This window comes from Somniosus microcephalus, unplaced genomic scaffold (genome assembly GCF_052327205.1).
Source record: "Somniosus microcephalus isolate GS21.2 unplaced genomic scaffold, FLI_Smic_1.0 unresolved_chr1, whole genome shotgun sequence".
NCBI lineage: Eukaryota > Metazoa > Chordata > Chondrichthyes > Squaliformes > Somniosidae > Somniosus > Somniosus microcephalus.
In genome coordinates, this window is record NW_028225179.1 from 137,994,608 (window position 1) to 138,017,607 (window position 23,000).

At 51.7% G+C, this 23,000-nt stretch overlaps 1 protein-coding gene across 1 annotated transcript in view; it reads left to right on the plus strand.

The window, feature by feature from the left end:
- The first annotated feature begins 914 nt into the window (after positions 1-914).
- Positions 915-23,000, plus strand: part of LOC147095996 (early estrogen-induced gene 1 protein-like) — a 33,801-nt gene continuing 11,715 nt past the window's right edge. The window contains exons 1-6 of the mRNA XM_085974951.1: positions 915-1,347; positions 1,585-1,758; positions 17,943-18,063; positions 18,538-18,567; positions 21,391-21,507; positions 22,085-22,131. Of these exons, the coding sequence (XP_085831077.1) occupies positions 1,613-1,758; positions 17,943-18,063; positions 18,538-18,567; positions 21,391-21,507; positions 22,085-22,131 (461 nt within the window). The 5' untranslated portion in view covers positions 915-1,347; positions 1,585-1,612. The remainder of the gene's footprint in view (positions 1,348-1,584; positions 1,759-17,942; positions 18,064-18,537; positions 18,568-21,390; positions 21,508-22,084; positions 22,132-23,000) is intronic.

The window sequence follows — 23,000 nt, forward strand, 5'->3', positions numbered from 1 at the left end:
GGAGGATCTGTCAAGGGGATTCTTGACAGTTCACAAGTTCTGGGTTTTAGTGCATGTGCTTCGCGCGCCTAAACACGGAACTTGCGCAGTACGCGCCCATGGGGGGTCGCAAAATACGGCCCATTGTGTCCTACTTAGAGCAAGGACCACCATCGACAGTTAGCCCACTGTTAAAAAGGAGCAATCGAACATATGCAATTGATGGGCAGGGAAAGAGCAGCAGGTCCATCAAGCCTGCCCCACACCCATGGTGGTCGGCGCATCATGACTGAACACTTCTTCCCACCTCCCAACCCGGCAACCATGTAATCTCCTGGGAGAGGTGGGAAAATAAAACCCAAAAGAAAGACTTGCATTTCTATAGCGCCTTTCACGACCACCGGACATCTCAAAGCACTTTACGACCAACGAAGTACTTTCGAAGTGGAGTCACTGTTGTAATGTAGGAAGCGCGGCAGCCAATTTGCGCACAGCAAGCTCCCACAAACAGCAATGTGATAATGACCAGATCATCTGCTTTTGTTATGTTGGTTGAGGGATAAATATTGGTCAGGACACCGGGGAATAACTCCCCCCCCTGCTCTTCTTCAAAATAGTGCCACGGGATCTTTTACATCCACCTGAGAGAGCAGACGGGGCCTCGGTTTAACATCTCATCCGAAAAAAACAGTACCTCCGACAGTACAGCACTCCCCCAGCACTGCACTGGAGTGTCAGCCTAGCTTTATGTGTTCAAGTCTCCGGAGTCGGGGACTTAAATCACAACCTTCTGACTCAGAGGCGAGTGTGCTACCCACTGAGCCACTCCAAGGGAAACCTAAGGGAGGTGGGAGAGGAGGAACACTTTGTAAAATTCCTCTCCCACCCAGGAGATCGAGACTCCCCTTTAAAAGAGGGAATATCACAGTGAGCAGCCCCTCCTTGACGTTTACATTGCCTGTGCTGCCAATGGATGGCTGGACAGCTCACATGACCCAACACCTGGATAGTGGGACCTGAATTTCAACAGCATCACAATCAGCGCCGGCCCACAAGGCAAGTCTTTCAAGTGGGAGTGGAAAAAAGGTGCTAAGCTTGAAGGAGTCAGTGAGTGGCAGCTCTTTCGTCAGCAGGTCGGTAACTGGTGGAGCAAGAGCTACTTGGAGTGAAGACAGCAATAAAGACCGAGCTCACAAGCAGTGCGGGGAATTATCGTGTTTGAGGAAATGTTGCTCTTCCCCACAACTAGTGTCAGTTTCACTCCCTGAAATTGACCAGCGAGCGCCCTTTCACTCGAGATAAGCTTTGCCTCAACATCTCCGGAAACGAAATGGACTCGATTTAAAATTGTCCAGTTAATAGTTTGAGGTAAACGCCGTAATAATTACATGGATTTTCTTTCTATTTTCTTTTTTAAATCTAGATTTTAATGGGAATCCAGCGAGAAAATTAATCATTTCTCGTTAGTGTATATTCGTTATCAAATCGTCTCGTCTATTTAAGTGCTCTTTTATTTAAAAAAAAAATGAAAGTTAACTTTTCTGATATTTCGGGCTGGTAGTTTCTTTTTGATTTTCTGTATTCTTTGATATTTTTGTTACCTAGGTTTGTCTCCTGGAGTGTTGGTTTCTGGATGGCGTTCTTGGTGAAAAAGAAAAAGTTTAAGTTTCTGGTCAGTCTGACTGTGGTGAATCTCTCCGCCGTGCCGTTCGTCAATGGCATCCTCTTCTGCAAAATCCGCCTTCTCCACGGGGGAACCTTCAGCGAGCTGTCCTCACGGTGAGCAAGACGCCAGCCCTGGTGCTATCTTGACAATGTCTCTTTTCCTCCCCACTCCACACCTCTCTCTCTCTCTCTCTCTCTCCTTTCTTTCGCCCCTCTCCTCCCGTGTCTCCCCACCCCACTCCACCCCACCGCACCCCAGCTGTCAGCCCCAGTGTCAAATTCACAGAACCTTACAGCGCTGAAGGAGGCCATTCGGCCCATCGTGCCTATGCCGGCTCTTTTGAAAGAGCGATCCAATTAGTCCCACTCTTTCTTTTCCGCCCACCATTCGCCCCGCAAATTTTTCCTTTAGAGGTATTTATCCAATTCTCTTTTGAAAGTTACAGGGGCGTTATCCCCGCCGTGTCCTGGGCCAATATATATCCCTCAATCAACCTAACATAAAAACAGATCTGGTCATTATCACATTGTTTGTGGGAGCTTGCTGTGTGCAATTTGGCTGCCGCGTTTCCTACATTACAACAGTGACTACACTCCCAAAAAGTACTTCATTGGCTGTACAGGGCTTTGGGACATCCGGTGGTTGTGAAAGCACTATAGAAATGCAAGTCTTGCTTTTTTACTGTTGAATCTGCCTCCACTGTCCTTTCAGGCATCATAACTCGCTGCGTAAGAAAAGTTCTCCTGATCTCTTTTCCCACCACTCCTTCTTTTGCCAAGGACAAGGGCAGCAGGCGCATGGGAACACCACCATAGAGTCAGAGTTATACAGCACGGAAAGAGGCCCTTCGGCCCATCGTGTCCGCGCCGGCCATCAAGCCCTGTCTATTTTAATCCCATTTTCCAGCACTTGGTCCGTAGCCTTGTATGCTATGGCGTTTCAAGTGCTCATCTAAACGCATCTTGAATGTTGTGAGGGTTCCTGCCTCTACCACCCTTTCAGGCAGTGAGTTCCAGATTCCAACCACCTTCTGGGTGAAAAAGTTTTTCCTCAAATCCCCTCTAAACCTCCTGCTCCTTACCTTGAAACTATGCCCCCCTGGTTATTGACCCCTCTACTAAGGGGAAAAGTTCCTTTCTATCTACCCTATCTATGCCCCTCATAATTTTGTACACCTCAATCAGGTCCCCCCTCAGCCTTCTCTGCTCTAAGGAAAACAACCTCAGCCTGTCCAGTCTCTCTTCATAGCTGAAATGCTCCAGCCCAGGTTACATCCTGGTGAATCTCCTCTGCACCCTTTCCAATGCAATCACATCCTTCCTATATTGTGGTGACCAGAACTGCACACAGTATTCGCTGGGAGCAAGCGGAAGTCAAACGCAGGCAGTGCAAGGAGCGCACGTCAACCCAAGCACCCCACCCACCCGCCCCTTCAACCACCGTCTGCCCCACCTGTGACAGCGACTGTAGGTCCTGCATTGGACTCATCAGTCACCTGTGAACTAATTTTTAATGTGGAAGCAAGTCATCCTCGGTTCCGAGGGACTGCCTAAGACACCGTATTCCAGCTGTGGCCTAACTAGCATTTTGTACCGCTCCATCAAAGCTGCCCTGCCTTGGCTAATGAAAGCATGCATCCCATATGCCTTTTTAACTACCTTATCTACCTGTCCTGCTGCCTTCAGGGATCTATGTACATGCACACCAAGGTTCCTCTGTCCTTCCTAGGGTCCTACCATTCATTGTGTATTCCCTTGCCTTGTTAGTCCTCTCAAAATGCATCACTTCACACTTTTCAGGGTTAAATTCCATTTGCCACTGTTCTGCCCATCTAACCAGCCCATCTATATCGTCCTGTAGCCTGAGGCTTCCCTCCTCGCTATTTACCACTCCACCAATTTTCGTGTCATCTGTGAACTTACTGATCATACCTCCTACATTCATATCTAAGTTGCCTCCAAGTTCCCCTCCATGTCTCTCACCATCCTGATTTAGAGCAAGGATGTCTTACTACAGTTAGGGGTGGGGTGGGGGGGGGGGCTAGAATGAGGGGTCACACTCAGGATATGGGGTAGGACATTTAGGACTGATGAGACATTTCTTCATTCAGAGGGTGGTGAACCTGTGGAATTCTCTACCACAGAAGGCTGTGGAGGCCAAGTCACTGAATATATTTAAGAAGGAGATAGATAGATTTCTAGACACAAAAGGCATCAAGGGGTATGGGGAGAGAGCGGGAATATGGTATTGAGATAGAGGGTCAGCCATGATCATATTGAATGGCGGAGCAGGCTCGTAGGGCCAAATGGCCTACTCCTGCTCTTATTTTTCTGTGTTCTATGTTTCTAAGTATATCGCCGATCCTTGATCCTCGCTGGGTCAAAATCCTGGAACTCCCTCCCTAACAGCACTGAGAGCACCCTCACCACGCGGACTACAGCAGTTCAAGAAGGTGGCTGACCACCACCTTCTCGAGGGTAATTGGGGATGGGCAATAAATGCTGGCCTTGCCAGCGACGCCCACATCCCAGGAATACATTAAAAAAATGTTTATCTTAAAATGTTTATCTTAAATAACTAAATGTTGATCATAAACAATTTTCATTTTATTCTTAAATTCCAAGGCATGATCACAAGTTAGATACGTGCGAGAAAGCTCATTTGCCTTACTCATTGGGGAAAGACTGCAGGGCCTTACCCAATCACGGCACTGGTCTTTGGAATGATGCCAGGGATTTTTGTCTGCTTCTACTCCCATACTTGGAAGTTCATTCCACACTTGAATCCAGATCGGGTTTGAGGAATTTCCCTGTGTTACAAAACTACATTGACCTTTACCAAGCTTTGCTCTCCCAAGCTGCCATCCACCCCGCCGCCTCCTTTTAAAGAGCCACACTGGCCTCTGAGACAGAAGGTTACGGGTTCAAGCCCCACTGCAGGACTTGAGAACATAATCTAAACTGACACTACAGTGCAGCACTGAGGGAGCGAGGTGTTCAACCGAGGCTCCTGTCTGACTGATGAAGAAAGACTTGCATTTCTGTGGCGCCTTTCATGACCACCAGACGTCCCAAAGCGCTTTACAGCCAATACAGTACTTTTTGAAGTGGAGTCACTGTTGCAATGTCAGAAACGTGGCTGCCAATTTGCGCACAGCAAGCTCCCACAAACAGCAATGTGATAACCAGATCATCTGTTTTTTAGTGATGTTGATTTGAGGGATAAATATTGGCCCAGGACTCCACTGCTCCTCTTCGAAATAGTGCTGTGGGATCTTTTGCATTCACCTTGGAGAGCAGACGGGGCCTGGGTTTAACGTCTCATCCGAAAGACGGATGGAGGTAAAAGATCCAGTGGCAAGCAATGCCACCAGACTGGTCACTTTATCTCATTTGCTCTTTGTGGGATCTTGCTGTGTGTAAATTGGCTGTGGTGTTTGCCCACATAACAACCGTGACTGCACTTCAAAAAGTAATTAATTTCCTGTAAGGAAATGTCCTGAGGACAGGAATGGTGCTGTATCGATGCAAATCAGTTTCTTTCTCTTTTATTTTCTCTTTCTTGGCCATGACTATTTCTCTTTCTTTCACCCCACTCCCCCAATTAGTATCTTTCCCAATTCTCCTGTTGGGAAGAAGTGCCAATTATCTTTTTCCCAGTGAATATAATAATGTAAGAATTAGGAGCAGGATACGGCCCCTCGAGCCTGCTCCGCCATTCAATAAGATCATGGCTGATCTTCCACCTCAACCCCACTTTCCTGCCCCATCCCCATATCCCTTGATTTCCCCCCAGAGTCCAAAAATCTATCGACCACAGCCTTGAATATACTCAACGACTGAGCCTCCACAGCCCTCTGGGGCAGAGAATTCCAAAGATTCACCACCCTCTGAGGGAAGAAATTCCTCCTCATCTCGGTCCTAAATGGCCGACCCCTTATGCTGAGACTATGCCTCCTAATTCCAGACGCTCCAGCCAGGGGAAACATCCTCTCGGCATCTACCCTGTCAATCCCCCTCAGAATCTTGTATGTTTCAACGAGATCACCTCTCGTTCTTCTAAACTCCAGGGACTATAGGCCCATTCTACTCGATCTCTCCTTCTAGGAAAACCCTCAACAGTGGATGTTGAGGTGGCTGCTGTTATTTTAAAAAATTGGTTCACTGCCTCTGGACCAATTGCCCACCAACAGCTTTGAGAAGGCGGGTGGTGGTAGGCCTGCTCATTGAACCGCTGCGGTCCTTGTGGTGATGGTGCTCCCACTAAGGTGTTGGGAAGTCCAGGACTCTGATCCAGTGATGATCCATGAAGGAATGGTGATTATATACAACTCTTCGAGATCTCTGCGCTCCTATAATTCTGGCCTCTTGCGCATCCCCGAATCGCGTCGCTCCACCATTGGTGGCCGTGCCTTCAGCTGCCTAAGCTCTGGAATTCCCTCCCTGAACCTCTCCGCCTCTCTCTCTTCTCCTTTTAAAACGCTCCTTAAAATCTACTGACCAAGCCTTTGGGTCACCAGTGCTAATACCACCTTATGTGGCTCGGTGTCAAATTTTTGTTTGATAATTGCTCCTGTGAAGCGCCTTGGGACGTTTTACTATGTTACAATGTATTTTCAGCACAGCAATGAGCCATTCGGCCCAAATGGTCTATGACGGTGTTTATGCTCCACATGAACCTCCTCCCAGCCCTACATTAGAGGCACTATATAAACGCAAGTTGTTAGTGGTTTGAGCTGGGGCAGCGGTTGGCACGTTGCGGTTGGCCTCAGCAGACCTGGCCTAGCGAGGCGGTAAATCAGCCAGGGTCCTTGTGATTAGCCAGTGTGCGAGGCGACCCGCTTGATAAAGTATGTGTGTGTATTGATATTGGTGGTGATCCTCCTGTGGATGAATAGCCTGCTGCCAATTGTCATATGGGCGGGGGGGGGGTGGTGGTGGGGAGCACTTAGCTGAGATATTGGAGGGCAACCTGTGATGGTGGGGCTGTACACCAAATGAATCCACACTTTCCAGAGAAGAAAGGAAGGAAGAGAGGGGAGGTCAGCTTGGCGAAGTTGCTAGTCTTGGGGCGATGTGCCAATTGATAGACGACTTGGAAAATTGTGGGACATCTAAATGTAAACACTGAGGGAGCACGGTGAAAGCTACATTCAGGTTTCTGTGCCTTTTGGGGAGTGGGACTGAATTGGATAGCTCTACCAAAGAGCCGGCACAGGCATGATGGGCCGAGTGGCCTCCTTCTGTGCTGTATGATTTGGGGGGTGGTGGGGGACAGAGCTGCTGCATTTGAGTCCAATGTGATGATGCATTTCCTGTGCAACGTCAGTGTGTTGCTGCAGTCACTGGGCTATCTTGATGACTTCCCCCCCCCCCCCCCCAAAGCCTGGTGCTTGAAGATTGCAGTGAATGGAGGCCCAGGGCCACAGGTCAATGCGACCCAAATGTACTCCTGTTCCTTTTGCGTTTCCTACATTACAACAGGCACCACACGTCAAAAGTCCTTCATTGGCTGTGACGGGCTTTGGGACGTCCTGAGGCTGTGCAAAGGCGCTGTAAAAATGGAAAGTTCTTGCTTTCCTTTTGCTCCCCTCCAAAAATTATTCCCCCCCTCTTCTGAGGATGCTGACCCATTACTGGAGGTATGTCGGGTATCCATTCTGAACTGCAGACGGCGAGTATTGGCGAGCTATTCGACCATGGGGTGCAGGCCATTTGGAAAGTTGACTGGCGCCTGATTGATTTTTGTCCTGGCTCGACAACCGCTTTACGGCAATTGGGGGGCAGCAACCCTGACTGGCTTAGTTTCTCGTCCCATCCCCTCCCCTCCACCCGTGCCCCTCCCCCATTGCACCCAATCATCGTGAAGGTGCTGATCCCAAGTGTAACACCCCTACCTTATTTAAGGAAGGATATACTTGCATTGGAGGCAGTTCAGAGAAGGTTCACGAGGTTGATTCCGGAGATGAAGGGGGTTGTCTTATGAGGAAAGGTTGAGCAGGTTGGGCCGATACTCATTGGAGTTTAGAAGAATGAGAGGGGATCTTATTGAAACATATAAGACACTGAGAGGGGGACTGATGGGGTAGAGGCTGAGCGGATGTTTCCCCTAGTGGGGGAATCTAGAACTAGGGGGCACAGTCTCAGGATAAGGGGTCGCCCATTTAAGATGGAGATGTGGAGGAATTTCTTCTCTGAGGGTCGTGAATCTTTGGAATTCTCTTCCCCAGAGAGCTGTGGAGTCGGTGAATATTTTCAAGGTGGAGATAGACAGATATTTGCGCTACAGGGGAGTCAAAGGTTATGAGGAGCAGGCAGGGAAGTGGAGTTGAGGCCAAGATCAGATCAGCCATGATCTTATTGAATGGCAGAGCAGGCTCGAGGGGCCAAATGACCTACTCCTGCTCCTATTTCTTATGTCCTTATCTACCCTAGCTGAGAGCAGCTAATTCACCACAAACTGGAGATGAAACCCTGAGATTTTGCTGGTCTGTGAGGCTGAGTCATTGACTGGATCAATTAATTGAGTTGGCAGGGCCACTACCTGTGGCCTGTTTAAGGAAAACTCTCGCGCACCCACCCCCCCCCCCCCCTTGCATACCCCAAAGTTGCTGGTTCCACTCAGTCTGAAGTTTGTTGATAGACTTGCTCCCAGTCTGCCGCCTTCCGACTGCACACTGTTACAGCCCATAATTTCCAAATGTTTACCTTGGCAACATGACCTCAAACCACCAATGACGTCGTCACAAGCAAATGATTTCAGTTGAAAAGGAAGCTGGATGTGTACAGACAAGATACTGTGGAATGTCACCGTGGCAATCTCTGACAACAAACCCCCTGTTACACAGGGGCCTGGACCATGGCCCTGAATTATCCGACAGTCAGACACTGAGGGCTTCCCCTGATGCTGTACATGTATGTGTGTCTGGGAGTGGTGGGAGAGAGTGTGGTGCAGTGGATCAGACACTGTCCTTTCCCCCTCTGGGGCTAGGCCCTGCAGTGGGTCAGATACTGTCCTTTTCCCCCTCTGGGGCTAGGCCCTGCAGTGGGTCAGATACTGTCCTTTCCCCCTCTGGGGCTAGGCCCTGCAGTGGGTCAGATACTGTCCTTTCCCCCTCTGGGGCTAGGCCCTGCAGTGGGTCAGATACTGTCCTTTCCCCCTCTGGGACTGGGTGGTGCAGTGGGTCAGACACTGTCCTTTCCCCCTCTGGGACTGGGTGGTGCAGTGGGTCAGATACTGTCCTTTCCCCCTCTGGGGCTAGGCCCTGCAGTGGGTCAGATACTGTCCTTTCCCCCTCTGGGGCTAGGCCCTGCAGTGGGTCAGATACTGTCCTTTCCCCCTCTGGGACTGGGTGGTGCAGTGGGTCAGACACTGTCCTTTCCCCCTCTGGGACTGGGTGGTGCAGTGGGTCAGATACTGTCCTTTCCCCCTCTGGGGCTAGGCCCTGCAGTGGGTCAATACTGTCCTTTCCCCCTCTGGGACTGGGTGGTGCAGTGGGTCAGACACTGTCCTTTCCCCCTCTGGGACTGGGTGGTGCAGTGGGTCAGATACTGTCCTTTCACCCTCTGGGACTGGGTGGTGCGGTGGGTCAAACACTGTCCTTTCCCCCTCTGGGACTGGCTGGTGCAGTGGGTCAGACACTGTCCTTTCCCCCTCTGGGACTGGGTGGTGCTGTGTCTAGTTTGGCTATCCATTCGATGGCCTCCCGAGATACCGAGTGGGGAAATGAGGTGCCTCCTGTAGCAGATCTTATGGGCAGATTGATGTGATGTGTTACATGATCTGGGACTCATGGCCACCGTCGCACTTCCGGTCGTCCCGAGAGTAGGGAGGCAGAATAAAATTTACCAGCCTTAACTTTCTGCGGCGAATTTAATGGGGCAATTATAATGCAAATCCAGCAAGTTATTAAAAATCATTGAAAAGCAAGAGTATTTTTTAAATGGTGAGAGATTGGGGAATAGTGGTGTTCAGAGGGGCCTGGGTGTCCTTCTATATGAATCACTGAGTTAATATGCAGGTACAGCAAGCAATTAGGAAAGCAAAGGGTATGTTGGCCTTTATTACAATAGGATTTGAGTATAAGAGTAAAGACGTCTTACTGCAATTATATAGGGCCCTGGTGAGACCACAGCTGGAGTATTGTGTATAGTTTTGGTCTCCTTACCTAAGGAAGGATATACTTGCCATAGAGGGAGTGCAGTGAAGGTTCACCAGACTGGTTCCTGGGATGGGGGGAGATTGAGTAGACTAGGCTTATATTCTCTAGAGTTTAGAAGAATGAGAGGTGATCTCATTGAAACATACAAAATTCTTACAGGGCTTGACAGGGTAGATGCAGGGAGGATGTTTCCCCTGGCTGGGGAGTCTAGAACCAGGGGTCATTCTCAGAATAAGGGGTCGACCATTTAGGACTGAGTTGAGGAGAAATTTCTTCAGTCAGAGGGTGGTGAATCTTTGGAATTCTCTACCCCAGAGGGCTGTGGAGGCTCAGTTGTTGAGTATATTCAAGACAGAAATCGATAGAATTTTGAATATTAAGGGAATCGAGGGATATGGGGATAGTGCAGGAAAGTGGAGATGAGGTAGAAGATCAGCCATGATCTTACTGAATGGCAGAGCAGGCTCAAAGGGCCAAATTGCCGACTCCTCCTATTTCTTATGTTCTTATAACGGGGAGGTTGAGGGCGAGGTGCAGTTTGTACGAAGCAACTGGTGGAGTGGCGTAAATCGGTCGCCAAGTTCTGGAGATTCGCAACTCACGGCGTAACTCTTCATCCTCTTGAGCTCGCCGGCTCATTTGTGCGTGTGAGATGATCTTGCCGCTAATTTTCCAGCAGGCTTCAGCCCAACATGATTTAAAATTCTTTTAACAAGAGAACAAGGTTAAAGTAGAGCAGAGGTGTCCTAACTCTCTCTTACACACTTGATTCTTCTGTTTGAATTTTGTGACATGGAGGTTTGTTGACTGCTGTTCTTGCCTCCCTGCTAGATCAACCCTGAATCAGACTCGTAAGATAAATGTAATTTAATGGCAACGTTGGCATAAACTTTGCACGTCAGGCACTCCCGGGTCCCATTGTTTTCAAGGAAGAGGCCCGAGAAGATAGAGCTGCAGTAATAGATGGATCGAGAGATTTTAAACTGGGTGATGGGAGACACTGCGAGTTTGGGGGAAGTGGCTTCGATGGCTTTATTTCTATCTACGATTGAATTTTTGTTGTGTTTTCATTTTTGAGGTTGAATTCATTGCTGTGTGTTTTCAACCAATTCTGATTTTCACAATAAAACAGATGATTTGGTCATTATCATATCGCTGTTTGTGGGAGCTTGCTGTGCACAGATTGGTTGCTGCATTTCCCACATTACCACAGTGACTACACGTCAAATGTATTTCACTGGCTGTAAAGTGCTCTGGGGCGTTAAGGGGTTTTATTCCCTGTTTTTTTCCTCGGCTCCTCCGGGCCCCCGCCCCTCCTCCGGGCCCCCGCCCCTCCTCTGGGCCCCCCGCTCCTCCTCCGGGCCCCCCCCACCTCGCTCCTCCAGGCCCCCCCCCCCCCACCCCGCTCCTCCTCCGGGCCCCCCCCCACCCCGCTCCTCCTCCGGGCCCCCCCCACCCCGCTCCTCCTCCGGGCCCCCCCCCCCCCCCCACCCCGCTCCTCCTCTGGGCCGCTCCTCCTCCGGGCCGCCCACCCCCCCCGCTCCTCCTCCGGCCCCCCCCCCCTCCCCGCTCCTCCTCCGGGCCCCCCCCGCACCTCCTCCGGGCCCCCCCGGCTCCTCCGGGCGCCCCCCCCCCCGGCTCCTCCGGGCGCCGCCCCCCCCCCCCCTGCTGCTACTCCGGCCCCCCCCCCCGGCTCCTCCTCCGGGCCCCCCCCCCCCGCTCCTCCTCCGGGCCCCCCCCCCCCCGCTCCTCCTCCGGCCCCCCCCCCCCCCCCCGCTCCTCCTCCGGCCCCCCCCCCCCGCTCCTCCTCCGGGCCCCCCCCCCCCCCCCCCCGCTCCTCCTCCGGGCCCCCCCCCCCCCCTGCTCCTCCTCCGGGCCCCCCCCCCCGCTCCTCCTCCGGGCCCCCCCTCCGCTCCTCCTCCGGGCCCCCCCCCCCCTCCGGCCCCCCCCCCCCCCGCTCCTCCTCCGGGCCCCCCCCACCCCGCTCCTCCTCCGGGCCCTCCCGCTCCTCCTCCGGGCGCCCCCCCCCGCTCCTCCTCCGGGCTCCGGCGCCCCCCCCGCTCCTCCTCCGGGCCCCCACCCCCGCTCCTCCTCCGGGCCCCCCCCCCCTGCTCCTCCTCCGGGCCCCCCCCCCCCCCCCCCCGCTCCTCCTCCCGGCCCCCCCCACCTCTCCTCCGGCCCAGATAGTTTGTCAATTAAGTGAGCTGTAGTGAAGCAGGAGAAGTCTGCAGGGCAGTCCATGTGCTGTCTCTTGCCTCGAGCGTGACGTCTGTTTTAATGCTCAGTATTGCTGAGTTTTGGCAGAGGCAGAGCAAGGGAGGGCTGTATAAACACAGTCTTAATTTGTGGTGAGGAATTTGCACGACATGAGGCCGTTTCTTGCCCTCATACTTGCTTGACCTGGTGAGAACATTCAACAACTGCCTGGGGAACAGCAGCAGTGTCTCGTGACCTTTGGAGACTTGCATTGTGGCTGTTTTGATGCAAATCTGTGGACTCTGACGGTATTTAATCTTGATTAACAGTTTGAACAACCTACATTTATAAAGCACCGTTAATGCACTAAAACATCCCAAGGCGCTTCACAGGAGCATAATCAGACAAAAATTGACACCAAGCCAAAGAAGATGGTATTAGGACAGGCAACCAAAAGTTAGGTCAAAGAGGCCGGTTTTAAGGAGCATCTTAAAGGAGGCGAGAGAGTTAGAGAGGCTGAGTGATGGAATTCCAGAGCTTAGGGCCCAGGCAGCGGAAGGCACGGCCGCCAATGGTGGAGCGATGGAAAATCAGGGATGGACAAGTTGCCAGAATTGGAGGAGCGCAGAGATCTCAGAGGATTGTTGGGCTGGAGGAAGTTGGAAATAAAGTGCGGGCGAGGCCACGGAGGGATTTGAACACCAGGATGAGAATTTTTTAATGGAGGTATTCGGGGACTGGGAGTCAATGTAGGTAAACAAGCGCAGGCGTGTTGGGTGAACGGGACTTGATGCGAGTTAGGATACGGGAACCAGTGTTTTTTTTATATAGAGGGTAGAATGTGGGAGGCCAGCCAGGAGTGCATTGGAATAGTCAAGTCTAGAGCTAACAATAGCCTGGATGAGGGTTTCAGTAGCAGATGAGCTGAGGCAGGGGCGGAGACGGGTGATGTTACAGAAGTGCAGGTAGATGGTTCTGGTGATGGAGTGGTCATGGGGATGGAAGCTCAGTTATAGGGTCAAGTAGGATGCTGAGCTTGTGAATAGTCTGGTCCAGCCTGAGACAGTGGCCAGAGAGAGGGATGGTGCATCCTGTTTCTGTTCTCTCTTGATGCATTTATATCACCACCTTAGCATTGTTGCAAAGCAGTTCTGGAGACACATTGATATGATGTGACAGTATCAGCATAACTGTGTGGTTTGGACCTGATTTGATTCGTGGCCTTGAACCTTCCCCCTCTGGGACTGGGTGGTGCAGTGGGTCAGACATTGTCCTTTCCCCATCTGCGACTGGGCAGTGCAGTGGGTCAGACACTGTCCTTTCCCCCTCTGGGACTGGGTGGTGCAGTGGGTCAGAAACTGTCCTTTCCCCCTCTGGGACTGGGTGGTGCAGTGGGTCAGACACTGGCCTTTCCCCCTCCTGGCACTGGGTGGTGCAGTGGGTCAGACACTGTCCTTTCCCCCTCTGGGACTGGGTGGTGCAGTGGGTCAGACACTGTCCTTTCCCCCTCTGGCACTGGGTGGTAATGTAGCCAGGGTGCTGAGATTAAAGACTACTCTGATACTGGGCAGAGGGTGAAACCTACTGATTTATTGGCATTAGAAGCCATAGGATGGGATGGGTAAGTTTCAAGTGGCAGCCTGGTGTAGCAAGGAGTGCTCTTCTAATGTATCTAAAGCTTTCCTCTGTATCTAACCTGTGCTGTATCTAACCTGCCCTGGGAGTGTTTGATGGGACAGTGTAGAGGGAGCATTACTCTGTATCTAACTCGTGCTGTACCTGCCCTGGGAGAGTTTGATGGGGCAGTGTAGAGGGAGCATTACTCTGTATCTAACTCGTGCTGTACCTGCCCTGGGAGAGTTTGATGGGACAGTGTAGAGGGAGCTTTACTCTGTATCTAATCCGTGCTGTGCCTGCCCTGGGAGTGTGTGTTTGTGCAAGATGGATCATGTGTGATTCCTCAGTGCTGACCATCTTAATCCCAAAAATATTATCGAAAAAGTCTCATGTCCCAGCTGTGGTGCTCCTCAGGGTGACTGCTTTTAGATTGAATCTTTTATGGGAAGGTTTATTCCCACCTCACCCCCTATATGTGACTGGGATGAAGCTGAGGATGTGGGCATAGAAGGTGACCAGACCAAGTGCCACTGTAGTTGGCCACTGCACGTGCCATGGTCCTCCCAAAAGGCAACACTTGCTTCCGACCTTGGACCTCCTTCCTACGCCCGCCCGCCCCCCTCGCTGGATGGGCTGGAGCTTCGAGATGAACCCCCCCCCCTGCAAGACGTGGCTGGTATTGGAGACTCTGGAGGGGGAAGTCATGCCGTGACTGTCCCTGCTGCATGGTATTCTGAGCCGAGTCATTGCGCCACCAAACTGACCTTGACTGGATCTACCGATGGGGAGGTCTGGTTGGGTGGTGGATTTGTTTTCCCCCCCCTCCCTCCCTCCCTTTTAACATTCCCTTCCTGGACTTGACAGCAAGTCCTTGTAAACCGAAAGGATGAATTTCGTCACTTGGCAATGGCGCTGTGAGCTTAGGAATTTGCAACCAAATTATTTCTTGTGAACCAAACATTCCTGATGTCTCTTTTTAATTGCACATAATTTAAGGAGCGAACGTCTATTAATAGGGATTCTGGGAGGTGATGCATACGTCACGCGCTGAGATGGTCATGTGATACCTGAGTCATTGACACGGGACTCCGGCAGCCGTTTGGAATTTAACTTCCTGCCCGCTGCCATCCCCCTTAGTGTTCTGGCCGCAAAATCATAGATTAGTACAGCACAGAATGAGGCCATTCGGCCCATCGAGTCTGCACGGGCTCTTTGGAAGAGCAATCCAGCTAGTCCCACTCCCCCTGCTCTTTCCCCATATCCCTGCAATTTTTTTCGCCCTCAAGTATTTATCCAATTCCCTTTTGAAGGCTACTATTGAATCTGCCTCCACCGCCCTATCGGGCAGCGCATTCCAAATCCTAACCACTCGTTACGTGAACAAAGTTTCCCCTCATGTTGCCTCTGCCAATCACCTTAAATCTGTGCCCTCTGGTTATCGGCCCTTCAGCCATTGGCAACAGTTTCTCCTTATTTACTCTAAAAACCCTTCACGATTTTGAACACCTCTATCAAATTGCCTCTTGTCCATCTCTGCTCGAAGGAGAACAGTCCCAGCTTCTCCAGTCTATCCACGTAACTGTCATCCCTCGAACCACTCTAGTAAATCTCTTCTGCACCCTCTCCAAAGCCTTCACATCCTTCCAAAGGTACGGTGCCCTGTATTGGACACACAACTCCAGCTGGGACCGAACTCACGGAAGACCTCTCCTGGTCCCTCAATACCTCCTCTCTGGTGAAGAAGGCCCAGCAGCACCTATATTTCCTAAGGAGGCTGAAGGGATGTAACCTGTCACCCCTGATCCTCTCTAACTTTTACCGCTGCACAATAGAGAGCATCCTGACGAGCTGTATCACAGTGTGGTATGGCAGCTGTAGCTACTATGACCGGAAAGCCCTGCAGCGGGTAGTCAAAACTGCCCAACGCATTACCGGCACCCGGCTACCGACCATAGAGCACATATACCAGAAACGCTGTTTACGGAGGTCACGGTCCATCATCAAAGACCCTACCCACCCCAGCCACAGTCTGTTCGCCCTCCTGCCATCTGGGAGACGCAACAGATGCATTCGCACCCGTACGACCAGATTTAGGAACAGCTTCTTTCCCAGGGCTGTCATCCTACTGAACTCCACAAATAAACTCTAAAGCCTGCACATCTGCCAATGCACTTTATTATGGTAATGTTAATGTATTACAAGCCAAATGAATGTTGAATGTTTAAATGTCTTAATCTAAATGTACACTCTCAGGAGCCGCAAGCCTACATTTCGTTGTACTGCACTTGTGCACTAACAATGACAATAAAAGTTGATTTGATTTATAAAAAAAAAAAAAAAAAAAAAAAAAATTTTGAACTCGTGTTTTCACTCCCCTCTTCTCCTGGAGAATGACGGCTGATGCCTCTCTCCCAGTTCCTTTAAGTTACAAGGAGGGATTACACAAACTAGGTTTGTATTCCCTTGAACTTATAAGGTTAAGGGGTGATTTGATCGAAGGTTTCAAGATATTAAGGGGAACTGATGGGGTAGATAGAGAAAAACTATTTCTGTTGGGTGGGGACTAGGAGACATAGCCTAAAAATTAGAGCCAGACCTTTCAGGAGTGAAATTAGGAAACACTTCTACACACACAGGGTGGTAGAAGTTTGGAACTCTCTTCTGCAAATGGCAATTGATGCTGGATCAAATGTTCATTTTTGAGAATGATAGATTTTTGTTATCCAAAGGTATTAAGGGATATGGGCCAAAGTGGGATATATGGAGTTAGATCGCAGATCAGCCACAATCTCATTGAATGGGGGGACAGGCTCGAGGGGCTCAATGGCGGCCTCCTCTTCCTATGCCCCTTGGTCAAGGGGGCCCACTCTTCAGCTGTGCGCCTGGTCATTGAGGCCCTGACATTGCAGTGGGAGATTGGCAGAAATGCCCTCCCTCGGAGAAATGGCGTACACCACGGTTTTCGGCCGTTTCTCCAGGGCTGTTGGGGGGCAGGGGGCGGCAGGAGACCGGGAGAAGCCCCCCTTTTGAGGAATGTCAACCAGCGCCCACAAATCCAGCCCAGGTGGGGTGGGGGTGGGTGAAAGTCTCCTTTTTTGTCAGTTAAGAGCGTCGCCATGGGTTTGGGGCCGGGGACACCCCCCCTCCCCCCCCCCACAAGATAAATTTCTGAGACGAGAAGATCTCGCTCCGTCCTGTGTAAAAAGGTTAGGGGCTGAGGCAAACCGGGCAGGTTGGAAGAGGAAGCTTCCAAACCTTTCAGCTGAAGTCACTGGGATGGGGATCAAGAGTTGACTCCTTGGCTGATGTTCTGTCTCCTTGCCCGGTAACTGCCTCCACCCGCCCCCCACCCCAGAGGTGCTAAGGTCACCATTTGTGCCCCAAATCCCACCAAGCCGGAGACATGTGAGCCAAGTAAAGATTGGAGAGGGTTCCTGGAACCTTCTCGGTCTGTGGATGGTGCGTTTGGAAACCGAGCGATGGCGGGGGGGGGGGGCGGCTTTTAATTGTGAGATTTTCATAAATGGCTCGGATGTAGCCAACAAGTAACGTATCTGCGTGCTTTCTGATATGTTGACGTGTTGTAATGAAGGCGGAGTCCCTTTAGCCGCTGGCATTGGGCTAGTCATAGTGGGTGGATCAGCCTCCCGAGGACTTTGAGGTGCTGTGTTCTTTGATCTGCCCGCTTGTGAGCCTGAAGGGAGTTGAACTCATCCTGCCTTGCTCGTTAAATTCTTTTTTCTTCTGCCCTCTTCCCCCTCCTCCCCCCTCCCTCAGACGTTGTCAGGTACAGTTCCTCCACGGGCACCAGAACCTCTCCCTACCTGGCCACCCTTCCCTTGAGCCCAGACCAGTCAGTGGTGGCCATCGATTCCTCGCCACCTCCGGCGGGGCAAAGTGATTCCCCATCCTGTCCGCTCCTGGTGTTTATACTGTACATGTCGGGCTAGAAATGAGTCTCGGGAGGTGGAGTAAAATGGGTGGTATCTGATTGGCCGTCCGTTATGCCCAGCGCCGGATATTCAGTTCCACTGCTACGTATAACGGGCGGCTGATCAGATACTGTCCGTTCTATGACACTGCCCGAGATGAATTTCTAGGCCCTACACTTTCCAACAAGGGTCTCTGAATGAAAGGAAGTCTTGCATTTATATTGTGTCTTTCACAATGTCCCCAACCGCTTCACAGGCAGTGAGTTATATTTGAAGTGTAGTCACTGTTGTAATACAGGAAAGCCAAACAGCGTGTGTGTGTCTCTTGTGTCTTCCGCTAAGTATGCTGTTTCTAATTTGTTCATTTTCCTCCCCCCCCTTCCATCCCCAGGGAAGAGGTGCAGGAAAACTGTGTACAATGGTGGAAGGAGTCACGCTTCATGTGCAAGATGAGCGCCAACCCAGTCACGGGCGTCCTGGACGCCCGCATCTGCCGAGTGTCCGTCCGCAAGGTTTGGAAGCTCTCTTTAATCTCTCTCCTGAGGATTGTAGTTCATTGTGTCTTGGCCCCTCTCCCAAAATTACTTCACCTGGCTGCCCCTCTCCTTTTCTTTCCTTCACTAATCTCCTATCTTTTTATTTGTGCTTTTGGTCCCTTTTCATTTTCCTCCGTCCTCCTCCCTTTTTTATTTAAAAAAAAAAGTCTTTCATTGACTGTAAAACGCTGTGGGACGTCCTGAGGTTGTGAAAGGCGCTGTAGAAATGCAAGTCTTTCATTCATGCCTTGTGTAAACACAGTGCGAATCAATGATGAGATTACTGGAATCTGTGATGACCAACCATTGGGGTCAGATAATGAAACCCTTGCACTGTGATCTCTGTATGCAGAGAATTCGTGTGGTTTGCTAAGCTAGAATGGCCATCCTTTGACCCCACTGGCTGGTGAGATTGAGCACTGACGTGTTATCTTCTGGTTTTCTCCGCAGGAGCTGAAGGGTGGGAAAACATACCTGAAGGTAAGAGGGGCTCTCCATCATTGTCTGAATATGCTGATGTGTTGTGGGATTCTAGGCAGTCTTCCCCCTCCTCCCGCCCCGCCCCCCCCCCCCCCCAAAACCTACAAGACCTCAGTTGGCTGGTCTCACATGGTTCGCAGTGGTACTGAGGGGAGAGGGGACGGTTGGCAATGAAGGGGAGAGGGACGAGGGCAGATTCTGCCAAGTGGGGGAAGAGGGAGGAAGGTGGTAATAGTGCTGTGGGGGTGGAGGAATGTGATTTCCTGCATTAACTGAGGAGAATTGGAGAGGGAGACCACCGGTAAGAATGCAGGAAGGGCGGAGGAGAAGGAAGACGAGTTTTGACCCGGGGGGGGTGGTGGCAGCAGCTAAGGAGGGGTGTTGGTTTGAATGGGGGCAGGTATTGGAAGAAGAGTTCTGGTGTGAACTGAGAGTTGGAAGAGGATTAGCGAGTGTCTCTGTCAAAGGATGGGGGAGTTGGCTGGGGTACAGTGCCTCTGTAAGGTGAGGTGGCATGGTGACTATTGGGTTAATGTTTGGAGAATAAATAGTCTGCTTGGAAATCCAAATACCCCTCTCTCTTTTTTGTTTTAGATTTTAAAAATCTAAACACTGAAGTATAAAAGTACTCCATGAATGAGAGTGTCATTTTTTTTTTTAAAGTAAAAATTCAACATTGCCCTCTACTTCTCTCCACCCCCCCCCCCCCCCCCCCCCCGGGTTATAATTGCACCACCAAAATTGAGTTTTCATCCTTTGATAGCCTGAAGGACAAATTCATGTACTTGGGGGTTTTTTTTGGCTTTAATACAAGCAAAGGATTGTTGCAGATCAATCTACAGCTCAATTCCAAAGAAAATCACATATCGGGCATATAATCAGGGCCTTTCCTGTGGTGAATCAGCTTTTACTAGTTTTCCGGGATGATGTGTCTCAGTCCGTGCCTGCAGACTGAACCCTATGGGCACCCGTGAGGTGTAATCCCTGTCTGTGGCGCTGGCTTCCCCCCCCCCCCCCCCCCCCCTTGTTCATGTTGTTATGGCAACATTCCTTTGTAATTAGAGTTCCTCTTATTCACACACGCACAGACACCACTCTCTGTTCAGTCACTGACTGTGAAGTGATCTTTTGAGGAGCAGGAGGAGGCCATTCAGCCCCTCGAGCCTGTTCTGCCATTCAATTAGATCATGGCCAATCCAAATCTTGACTCCATCTACCTGCCTTGGTTGTGTAGCCCCCTAATGCCCTTGCCTAGCAAAAAAATCTAGCAGTCTCCAGTTTTGAACTTTTCAGTTGATCCCCAGCCTCGAGCTTTTTGGAGGAGAGTTCCAGATTTCCGCTCCCCTTTGTGTGAAGTGCTTCCTGACCCCTGGCGCTGACTTCAAGGTTATGCCCCCTTATTCTTGACTCTTTCCCTCCCTCCCCCACCCCCCACCCCCCCCCCTCAACCAGAGGACATAGTTTCTCTCTCTCTACCCTATCAACTTTTTTTAAAATTCCTGAGCTGACTGCCCAGCGGGCATAACTTTAAATCTGTGATGGGGGCGCGGCGCTGCCCAGCATCCGTGGCGATGCGCTTAAAGCGTGACGATCGTTCCAACAGAACTCCCAATTTCCACCGCTCCTGGCTAGTGCAGTACTGAGGGAGCGCTGCACTGTCAGAGGTGCCATCTTTCGGGTGGACGTATAAGATCCCGTGGCACTGTTTCGAAGAGGGGCGGGGGCGGGGGGGGGGGGTGGGGGGGGGGAGAAAGCGAGTTCTCCCCGGTGTCCTGGCCAAATATTTAACCCCCAACCAACATCAAGAATCGAACTGATGATCTGGACATTATTGCATTGCTGTCTGTGGGAGCTTGCTGTGCACACATTGGAGGCCGCGCTTCCTACGCTTACAACAGTGACTGCACGTCATTGGCTGTAAAGCATGTTGAGGTGTTGAAAGGCACCATATAAACGCAAGTCTTTTTCTGCTCCCTGCTGGAATTTTTGACGGGACACGGTCTTGCGTGAGATATGGTCTCACCGGCCAGCTCGCTGACCCCGACCTCCTCATATCTAGGGATTAATCTTGGGACTCAAAATTAGGATTCGGTTCAATTGATGGTGGATGATTGGCGGCTGCATTCTAAGATCATCTTAAATAGACGGCCTGTTGGTTGGGTGTCGCTTTGGGCTTTAGTTCATTGAGAGTCGTGAGCAGACCTCCTTCCCACCAATGTGCAGTGGGATCCTTGCACTCCCTCGGTGACCGTAATGGTCCAGTGGGATCCTTGCACTCCCTCGGTGACCGTAATGGTCCAGTGGGATCCTTGCACTCCCTCGGTGACCGTAATGGTCCAGTGGGATCCTTGCACTCCCTCGGTGACCGTAATGGTCCAGGTGGTTTCAATTGCCTGAGACAAGGTTCCAGATTTTTTTTTTTTTTCCTGGTTATTTTTGCCTACTCCTAGGAGATTGAGGCTGCTGGAGGGGAGCTGTTGGGGAGTTGTTGGTTAGAGTCGGACGTATCTAGTCATGATGCTCCTGCCATCATGAATGTGGAGCAGGCTTGGTGGACCAGCTGGTCTTTTCCTTCCCGTCCTCGTTCGTCTTGCGCCAAATCCGTGTCCTGTACTTGCTGCAATTAACACCTTGTCCTGCCCGCGGTGAGGGGGCAGAACCTCCGTGTGTGTCTGTCCCACCACCCTTCCTCCTGTTCGTTCACCATCCGTAACGGGGCAGGTGGCTCTGACTGCCCCAGCCCCACCCTGCCCAGCCCAGCCCCACGCGCTCTTCTGCCATTGCTCGTTGCTGATCCGTGTTCTGCTGTGTTTTCCCCCGCAGCTGGGCTTCGTTGACTTGAACCTGGCAGAGTTTGCCGGGGCCGGATCCACTGTCCGGTGCTGCCTGCTAGAGGGCTACGACACCAAGCACACACGGCAGGACAACTCCATCCTGAAGGTAGGCATGGTGGGGGGAGGAGGGTGGTGCGAAAGTGGAGCCGTGGCTTCCCGCATCACCGAGTCTATCGTGAGCTTTGTCATTCCGTGGCTCAGCGCGTAGCCGCTCTCGCCTCGGAGTCCGAGGGTTGTGAGTTCAAGACCCACTCCAGACACAAAATCTAGGCTGACACTCCCAGCGCAGTACTGAGGGAGCGCTGCACTGTCGGAGAGGGAGTGCTGCGCACTGTCGGAGGGGCAGTGCTGAGTGAGCGCTGCACTGTCGGTGGGGCTATCTTTTGGATGAGATGTTAAACTGATGACCCTCAGTCCTGAGTTGCCTGTAGGCCTTGAAGCAAGGCCCAGGAAGTGCAGAGGGCAGTAACCATGCCGAGGGCCCGGGATGAAGGGAAGGGCAGGCTCCAGCTGTATTAGGAGGTCCGCTGTGTTATCTCTTCAGTTAAAGTTTCTGTGAGCTCTCAAGATTCTGAAGGGCAGAAACCCTGTGTTTCCCCCTCAGGGAGTTACTATCTCCTGGCAGACCTGGCCTCCCCTGAACCTATGCACTGATGGTTCTCCTCTCTCTCTCTCTCTCACAGGTATCTATCAGTATGCAGCTGCTGTCGGGAGATCCTTGCTTCAAGACGTGAGTAGAGGCCATGGGGAAGTCTGGTGTTTCTCTTCCCTCTCCCCGAGGCGCTGCCGGGATTTGGTTGCTCTCCGGTGCCTCTCCCAAGTGACGATTCATTCACGTCAACCTGGGTGGTGGATGTGAGGAGGCAGGCAGGCGGGTGGGCAGAGCGCGGGCTGTCTGAGAACCAGACACTTTTTTTTAGCAGGGATCAGTTGCCAGTCCTACGGAGATCTCTGGCTGGGACTCCCCCCACCCCCCCCCCCCCCCTTATCCCAGGCGCTCTGAGACCACTTGCGACGTGCCACTCCGCTAACTCGGCACAGGCCGAGGAGCGAGCCCGGGCATTTCCTGCTCTGTTGAGGCTGAGTATCACAGCAGGTGGAGCCGTTACCAATTGAGCCTTCAAGGAAGTCGGCTGGCTTCCCCCCCCCCCCCCCTCCCCCAGTTAACTTACTACTGGAGCCCTGAATGGGTTAATGGGTGCGGCCACAGAATGCCCCAGATTCACATCGATTGAACCCAGCAGCAGTGACCCTGTGGCTAAGTGACGTGCAGTTGCATGTTTTCCACCTTTTGTCACTAATCTGGTCCAGGAACCACCTGATGCGCTGCCTTGCCATGGGTTGCACCATTTAAAAGCAGCAATGTCCGCATCTCTCACTCACGATCACTGGGCACACAGCCAGGGAGGGAGGGCTCTGACTAGATTTAGTCTGGATTACACCAAACCCACTCAATCATTCCTTTTGTAATCCCCCTTTCTTCCCCGGCCCTCCCTAAAGATGTTGACCTTGGCTGGGAGATGTTTCCATAGGCACTGGCTGGCTTTCCCGTTCCTTCCCTCCCCCAGCGAGCCCCTCAGGTCAGCCATGGTCTAGTAG